This window comes from Perognathus longimembris, chromosome 6 (assembly GCF_023159225.1).
Source record: "Perognathus longimembris pacificus isolate PPM17 chromosome 6, ASM2315922v1, whole genome shotgun sequence".
Classification (NCBI taxonomy): Eukaryota; Metazoa; Chordata; class Mammalia; order Rodentia; family Heteromyidae; genus Perognathus; species Perognathus longimembris.
Genome location: NC_063166.1, coordinates 82,577,659 through 82,585,760, shown reverse-complemented (window position 1 = coordinate 82,585,760; position 8,102 = coordinate 82,577,659). Strand labels below are relative to the sequence as shown.

The following is an 8,102-nucleotide window of genomic DNA, read 5'->3' as shown; positions in this document are numbered from 1 at the left end:
GGCAGGGGCGGGCGCGGCAGGGCGGGGCGCGGGTGGTAGGGGCGAGGCGGGGCGGGGGAGGCGGCAGGGGCGAGGCCCGACGGGGCAGGGTGGGGCGCGGGCGGCTAGGGCGAGGCTCGGCGGAGGTGGGGGGCAACAGGGGTGAGGCCCAGCGGGGCGGGGCAGGGTGGGGCGCGGGCGGCAGGGGCGAGGCCCGGCGGGGCAGGGCGGGGCAGGGGGGGGCGGCGGCAGGGGCGGGGCCCGGCGGGGGGGCGGCAGGGGCGGGGCCCGGGGGTAAGGGGCGGGGCCCGGGGGCAGGGGCGGGCGGCGGGGCGGGGGGGGGGGCGGGGCGGCAGGGGCGGGGCCCGGCGGGGCGGGGGGGCAGGGGCGGGGGCGGCAGGGGTGGGGCCGGGCGGGGCGGCAGGGGCGGGGCCCGGCGGGGGGGCGGGGCGCGGCAGGGGCGGGGCCCGGCGGGGCGGTAGGGGCGGGGGGGGGCGGCAGGGGCGGGGCGGCAGGGGCGGGGCCCGGCGGGGCGGTAGGGGCGGGGGGGGGGGGCAGGCCCGGCAGGGGCGGGGTCCGGCCCTGTGCCCGGCGGGGCGGTAGGGCCGGGCCTTTTCCCGGGTGCAGGGGCGGCCGCGCCGGGCGTCGTGCGGTGCCGGGGCCGCGTGGCCGGGCTCGCGGGCGCGGGCTGCCCGCCGTGGGCTCCGGAAGGACAGGCGGCAGCCCGGGCCCCGCGACCCCCGTGGAGGCCGGGCCGGGACCGCGAGGCCCCGCGCCGTGAGCCCCCGGCCCGTGGGCCTCACGACTCCCCCTTCTCTCCCGCCCAGGCCTCGTCGCCATGGCGGCGTCCAAGGCCGGGGTCCCGCCGGCGCCGTCCGCCCGCCTCCGCCCGCGCCAGGCCGCGCCGGAGCAGGCCGGGGTGCAGGCCGGGCGGAGGGGCGGGGGGCGCCCGGAGAACACCCGGGCCGCGGCCCCGCACGCGGACCTGGAGCGGCCCGCGGCGGACGGGGACGAGCAGCTCGTCCTGCCCCTGCAGGCCGTGCCCCTGGCGGCCCCCGACGTGGAGCTGCGGGGCCCGGGCTGGCTCGGAGTGCTGGTCCCGGAGGGGCCGGTGAACGCGGGGCCCGGGCTGGCCGGCGGGGCCCGCTGGAGAGGGGCCGGTGGACGCGGGGACGCGGGGCCCGGGCTGGCCGGCGGGGCCCGCCCCGGAGGTGCCCGTCGTGCTGCAGGGCGCCGAGGCCGCGCTGCTGTGGCTGGAGCCGCCGGCGCCCGGCGCGCCCCAGTGCCCGGCCCTGGGTGCTCAGGAGCCGCTGTGCCCGCCGGGCGGCCTGGAGGTGGTGCAGCTCTACCTGCTGGAGGGGACCCCGGCCGTGGTCCTGGGCGCGGACGCCCCGGCGGAAAGCGCGGGGCTCACGGAGGTACGCCGTGCCCCCGCCTCACGAGTCCCCTTACACAAAAAGTCCGTTTCTAAAGAAAAAGCAGGGTGGGGTGTTGGTGATTCACGTGTGTCATCCTGGCTGCCCGGGAGCCTGAGATCTGAGGATCCCGGTTTGAAACCAGCCTGTGCGGCAAAGTCCGTGGGACCCTTAACCCCAGATTACCCAGCAAAAGGCCAACAAGGGTGGAGCTGTGATTCAAGTGGTAGAGCACCAGCCTTGTGCAAAAACCTAAGGGATGGCACGCAGGCCCTGCGTTCAAGACCCATTCCCAACACAAAAAAGAAGAGAAAGTAGCCTTAGTGTAGCATTCCCTGTGGACGAGGTGTTTTTGCAGTTTGAAATTAAACACCCAAGAAAGGAATAAGAGTGACAGGGAGCAGGCGCTGGGACACGGCGGTGGAGAGCCTGTGCGTAGCGAGGGCCGAGCCCCGAGTTCCAACCCAGGTATTCAAAAATAAAGCTCAGTCGGAGATGAATTCGGCCCAAGTGCGTTATACGCGTGTGTGCGAAAACACTGGAAGCCTCCTTTTGCAATTAACATGCACCACTTTTTAAGTAATTATAAATTTAAGCACAAATGCTCCCCAAGAAAGTCACAAGGCCTTTACTTAAGTTTTAAAAACTAACTGGAGGGACTGGGGATATGGCCTAGTGGCAAGAGCGCTTGCCTCATATACATGAAGCCCTGGGTTCGATTCCCCAGCACCACATATACAGAAAACGGCCAGAAGTGGCGCTGTGACTCAAGTGGCAGAGTGCCAGCCTTGAGCAAAAAAGAAGCCAGGGATAGTGCTCAGGCTCTGAGTCCAAGGACCAGGACTGGCAAAAAAAAAACAAAAAACAAAAAAAAAAAACTAACTGGAATCCTGTAGGGTGTGTCAGTCTTAAGTGAGTAAAAGTTCTTTTTTTTTTTTTTTTTTGCCAGTCCTGGGGCTTGGACTCAGGGCCTGAGCACTGTCCCTGGCTTCTTTTTGCTCAACGCTAGCACTCTGCCACTTGAGCCACAGCGCCACTTCTGGCCATTTTCTATATACGTGGTGCTGGGGATTCGAACCCAGGGCCTCATGTATATGAGGCAGGCACTCTTGCCACTAGGCCATATCCCCAGCCCAGTAAAAGTTCTTGATATTAAATAATTCTTGTGTTTGCACCAGATCGGAACAGTCTTTAATTTTTGCTTTTGTTTAGTAGTCGGTAGTGTGACCAGGCAGGCTTGAGTGGGATTGTAACTAATAGCGTGGTGTTGGCCTGAACTCTCGTTTTCGCGACCAGTTTGAGAAAGCCCAGGTCCAGCAACCTGAAGGAGAATTGGCAGACAGCGCCCAGGAGCAGTTCTTCCTCTTGCAAGTGAGGCCGGCGGCTGAAGAAGAAACGATTCTGACCATTTCCAACTTAAAAGTCAAAACACAGCCCGAGGAACCGACCGCTGCGCAAGCAAACGTGGAAAAGCCTACAGCCAGGAACACGGAGAGGAAGACAACGGGTAGGTGGGCCCTCTTGCATAGGACTGCTTTTCTGTGGGGGGGGGGGGGGGGGAGAAGCCAGTTAGTTGAAGTTTTAAGCGATTGCCTTAAGTTTGCCTTCAAATCAGGAAGCGGGAGAAGGTTTAAGCTGATGATGTGTGATGAACCGAATCCAAAAGGGCTTTGCATGTTTTTCACACAATCTTGGATTTCTTGCTGGTCCTGGGCTCGAGCCTCCTGGGCTAGTGCTCTGCCACGCGAGCCACAGCACCTCGCCAGCCCTTCCGAGTTGTTTCTTGGCTCCCGGGAACTTTTCTGCCCTCAGACCCCAGCCTCCTGAGTAGCTAGGGTCACAGGCGGGAGCCCCTGGTGCCCGGCTCACGCTAGCGTTTCTTTGTTTGTTTTTGTTTTTCTTTGCCAGTCCTGGGCCTTGGACTCAGGGCCTGAGCACTGTCCCTGGCTTCTCTTTGCTCAAGGCTAGCACTCTGCCACTTGAGTCACAGCGCCACTTCTGGGCATTTTCTATATATGTGGTGCTGGGGAATCGAACCCAGGGCTTCAAGTATACAAGGCAAGCGCTCTTGCCACTAGGCCATATCCCCAGACCACGCTAGCGTTTCTTAAGCGCAGCAGGAATGTTCCACAAAGCATCAGGCACATACGTAGAGGGTTAGGCTCTGCTCTGGTGTCAGTCCAAGGATCTGGGCCGGGTCAGCTGGGCGCAGAGGCTCGCCCCTGTAGTTTAGGAGTCAGAGATCTGGAAGAGTGAGGTTTGGGGCTGCCCTACACAAAAAGTTGACAAAATGCCATCTCAACCAATAAAACGGCCGGTGTGACGCTACCGCGTGCCTGCCACCTGGATACTGGGGAGACGTCGGTAAGGAGGTGGAATAGCTCAGGCTAGCCCGGACAGACACGAGACCAGCAAGAAGGGCTAGGGGAGGCCTGCCCAGGAAGCCAAAGGCCCTGAGTTTGAAACCCCCCACTTCGGGAAGGAAAGGTGGGGTGGTAACGGGGTCAGGGCCTGTCTTCCTAGTTCTTGGTCCTCGGGATTCGCCGGGCCCGCTCGCCCCACGTGGCTGTCTGGACGCTCGCTGTGTCCAGTCCGCTAGCCGTGCCTGGCCGCGGGTGGCTTCCGCTCACCCCGTGTGGGCTGCACCCCCCTCGAGGCCTCTGGGGCGCCCGGGGCTTACCTGCCCAACAGGGGTGCACGGGGCCTCACCGCCCCCCACCCCAGCCAGGAGGAGCAGCTGGTGGGGCCGGCGGGTCTCCCGGGGCAGCCCGAGCCCGCAAGTCCCCCCGTCCCCTCTGTGTAGACCCGGGGAGCGCCTTCCGCTGCGGGGTCTGCCCGTTCGCCGCCTCCCGAGCCTCCGGCCTGAACCGCCACGCGAAGACGCACGCGAGCCGCCACGCCCACCTGTGCCACCTGTGCCACAAGCCCTTCCGGACGGCCACGCTCCTGCGCAGCCACGTCAACACGCGCACACGCACACACACACACGCGCACACACACACACGCACACACACGCGCACACACACGCCCCGGCTCCCGTTAGCCCTCGCGGACGGCCGTGGGTGACTCGTCTCCGTTTCTCACGCCCGCGTCAGACGGCATGGAGCATGCGCGTGGAGCGGGCCACGGGCGGTCAGGGCTGGGGAGCACCGGGCATGGGGGGGGGTGCCCCTCCGTCCCCATCTCGTGTCTGTTTTTCCCATCTCCATCTTGAGTCTCCCGTGAGCACGCCGGTAGACGAGGATTCCTCTCGCAGCCCGTGGTCCGTAGTTGGAGGGTCTCCTGGTTGGGGGGCCCCTTGGGGGCGGGGGGGGGCGTCCTCGCGGGTCCACGTCCGCCGCCCTCAGGCGCTCCGTCTTCAACCCCGGCAGGCACCAAGCCGCACAGGTGCACGGAGTGCAGCGTGGCGTTCGTCACACGTGGGGAGCTGGCGCGGCACCGGCGCTACAGACACACCCACGGGAAGCCGTTCCGCTGCTCGCTGTGCGCCTACGCCAGCGTGGAGGTACAACCCCCCCCGCCTACGCCAGCGTCGAGGTACACCCCCCCCCCTACGCCTACGCCAGCGTCGAGGTACACCCCCCCCCCCGCCCGGGAGGGGCTGGGGTTTGAACTCGGGGCCTCGAGCAGGGCGTGCTCGGCTGGTTGCCGGTTGGTTGCTGTGGCGGTGGAATCTCGACCGGTCGTCCTCGGGGTGTCAGCCTCCCGCGGGCGGAGCCCCGGTCGCGAGCCCCGCGGGAGAGGGCCGCGGGAGCCCCCGGAGGGAACGGGGTGCGTTTCGGCCCCGCTGTGGCGCAACCGGGTTTCGCAAGCGTGGAGATTGCACTGCGGGCCAGAAGCGGTTCCAGAACGTTCTTCCGGCCCTGCTGTGTTTCGAAGGCTCGCGCTCATGTCGGCGAAAGGTTCACGCGGCGGGCGAGGGCGGCGGAGGTGCCGAGGCCCCCCGAGCTGGGGCGGGCAGCCCGCCGCCGCGCCCCGCCGGCTCTCGGCTGAACTTCAGCCCCTCTGGTCCCGGTCGGTGGGGGCCGGGCCAGGGCCCCGCAGCTCTCCCGACGTGAGCCGCTTCCCGCGCTGCCTGGGGTCTGCACGGAGGGGGCGCGGCCCCGCACCCCCACCTCCCCGAGCGGAAGCAGAGGGGGGCCTGGCCTTCCCCAGGTGCCCTGCAGGGGGCGCCGTGAGCAGCCGGGCGCGGGAAGTTCTGGCCACTGTGCTCAAGCAGGAGGCCTCTGTCGAGCAGCCCGGTGGGGGGCACTCGTGACGGGGGGGGGGGGGACGACGGGAGGGTGGCCCCCCGGGAAAGGCCACGGCCAAGCCCGGCTCAGCGGCGCCCCGTGTCCCAGGCCAGCAAGCTGACCCGCCACGTCCGCTCCCACACGGGCGAGCGCCCCTTCCCGTGCCGCGCGTGCAGCTACGCCAGCAAGGACGCGTGCAAGCTCAAGCGCCACACGCGCACGCCCTCGGGTGAGCCCAGCCCCGCGCCGCCCGCACGCCCGCCGCCCCGGGGTGGGGGGGGACCCCGGCCGGGCCCGACACGCTCTGCGTGTCACGTGAGGCGGGGGGTGGGGGGGGTGAGGCATGCGCCCTCCTCCTGCCCCACGGGCGGGGAGCCCCCCAGGGCAGGCGCGCGGTCCCAGGTGGCAGACCCGTGTGTGCCCACGAGCTGCACTCGGCCCCCCCCGGGGCGTGGCATCCTGCTGGGGGGCTTGGCCTGGAAGCCCGACCCCGGGGGAGGGGTGGGGGGGGTGGGGCTGCACCCCAGAGGGTCCTCCCCGCCTTCGCCCCCGTCCCAGGAGAGAAGCCCTACGAGTGCCTGGTCTGCCGCGCCCGGTTCACCCAGAGCGGCACCATGAAGACGCACGTGGCCCGGAAGCACAGCGAGAGCGCCCCCAAACACCAGTGCCCCCGCTGCGCCGCCCTCATCGCCAGGAAGAGCGACCTGCGTGAGTGCGCCCCGTCTCGCCCGCCCGCCCGCCCGCACCCTGGCTCCCCGGCACCGCCTTCCTTACGGCGGTCCTGGGGTGCCCTCTGGTGGCCACGCGGGCGACGCGCAGCTTGCTCGGCCTGGCTGCCCTGTGTTTGGGGACGCAGAGCGAGTGCCCCCCCCCCCCCCGTCCCGTGGCAGGAGGGGGGGCGGATCCCAGCGCTGCTCCGCCAGCGGAGTGGGGGCGGCGGCCGGGTCGGCCCTCGGGCTCTGGGTCACCTCGCGGGGCTCGGTGTGAGGTGGGGGTCAACCCGCTGCTCCCCGGCGGCAGAACGAAACGCGTTTGGTCCCCACTAGGTGAAAGCCCCCGCCCCCCCCCGTGACCCCAACATCCACCTGACCGGGCTGCCGTCCCGACGCCCCGGGGGGGGGGGGCGGAGGCTCCACCGTGCTCGAGTCCCGCACGCACGTCCCTGCTGTTGCAGCGGTTCCCAGCCCCGGGGGCTGCGGAGGGGCGGGTGGAGGGGGGCCGGGGGTCCCCGGCGTGGCGTGGCGCGCTCAGCCCTCGGCGTGCCCCTCCCGGCGTCCACCTGCGCAAGCTGCACGGCCTCAGCGCGCTGGCGCTCAGGTGCCGCCACCGCCCGGCCGCCTTCCACGAGCGCCACGCCCTCCTGCGGCACCAGAGGGGCCGCGCGCGCGCGACCGGCCGCTCCCCCGCCGGCAGGTGTGTGCCGGGCGGCGGGGGGGGGGGGGCTCCCACTCGAGAACCCGGGGAGAGCCACGCGTCACGGACCACGGCTCGGGGGCCAGGAGCAGCCAGACCCGGGGGGCGGCGACTCCCCGGGCCCCAGTCCTTCCCGCCTCTCAGGACCGGGGGTGGAGCAGCCACGGGGAGGCCCCGCCGCGCCCCCTGGACGCCTGCGCGTCTCCTGGGTGGCGAATAGCGTGGCCCTGGCCCTGCAGGGGCGCGGGGGCCCGCGGGGGTCCCCGGTTCGAATCCGTCTTTCTGAAGGAAGTTGCGCTTTGAATTTTGGAAGTCTTCTTTTCGTCACTCCGGGCCTGATCGCTTTCTGATCCATAAGGACTGGCTGTGCGTGTGTTGGCGTTGGGATTTGAACTCAGAGCCCCAAGCTCTCCCTTGCTCACGGTTGGTACTCTACCCCCTGAGCCACGTCTCTAGCCCAGTATTTTGTTGGCTATCTTTAGAGATAGAAGCCTGAAAGTTGTCGCGCTCAGAGCTCCGCGTCCCGAATTGCTAGGGTTCTAGGCGTCCAGAACGTTCTGTCGGTTGTAGGCCGTGTCGTGACGCGTGTCTGCATCCGGAAGTCTTCACCGCTCAGAGCCCCCGTTCTTCCCCATGCCCGGCCACGCAGACACGAGCCACGGAGGAGGTGGTGTGGTCAGTGCAGCTTCAGCCTCAGACCGTAGGAAACCACGGGCGAGTCGGGGTGTGAGGTCAAGTCTCCGAGGCCACCACGACCTCTCTGTGGCGTCCTCCGCCGACCCTGCAGACGGCAGACGCAGAGCCTGGGGCGCGCGTGTCTCCCCGAGAAGGCTGTGGACAGAGCAGGGTTGAACGTCCGCGTCAGGCGTCCGTGGACGGGCAGCGGCCGTGGGAGAGAGAAGAGGGGCGCTCACACCCGCTTCAGCCCTGAAAGCAGGATTCCGCGCACCTGTGGGCCACGAGAGCAGCGAGGACGGCTCCTCAGCACGCCGCGTGGACTGACTCGCTTCGTGAGGGAACCAGCCCTCCTGGCGCGGTTCCGAGTGCGGGGGGACGCCCGGGC

The 8,102-nt window shown here is 68.7% G+C and overlaps 1 protein-coding gene across 1 annotated transcript; it reads left to right on the top strand.

The window, feature by feature from the left end:
- The first annotated feature begins 817 nt into the window (after positions 1-817).
- Ctcfl (CCCTC-binding factor like) lies at positions 818-7,769 on the top strand. Its single transcript, XM_048349419.1, has 9 exons — positions 818-1,090; positions 1,209-1,397; positions 2,691-2,901; positions 4,198-4,368; positions 4,766-4,899; positions 5,735-5,855; positions 6,185-6,338; positions 6,878-7,039; positions 7,610-7,769. Exons 1-9 carry the CDS (start codon positions 818-820, stop codon positions 7,767-7,769), a joined length of 1,575 nt encoding a protein of 524 aa, XP_048205376.1.
- The last annotated feature ends 333 nt before the right edge of the window (positions 7,770-8,102 follow it).

Coding starts and splice junctions, on each gene's coding strand:
- Ctcfl (XM_048349419.1), top strand. CDS start 818: ATGGCGGCGTCCAAGGCCGGGGTCCCGCCGGCGCCGTCCGCCCGCCTC. Junction 2,902..4,197: donor CACGGAGAGGAAGACAACGG/GTAGGTGGGCCC, acceptor CCCTCTGTGTAG/ACCCGGGGAGCGCCTTCCGC. Junction 7,040..7,609: donor GGCCGCTCCCCCGCCGGCAG/GTGTGTGCCGGG, acceptor TGTCGGTTGTAG/GCCGTGTCGTGACGCGTGTC.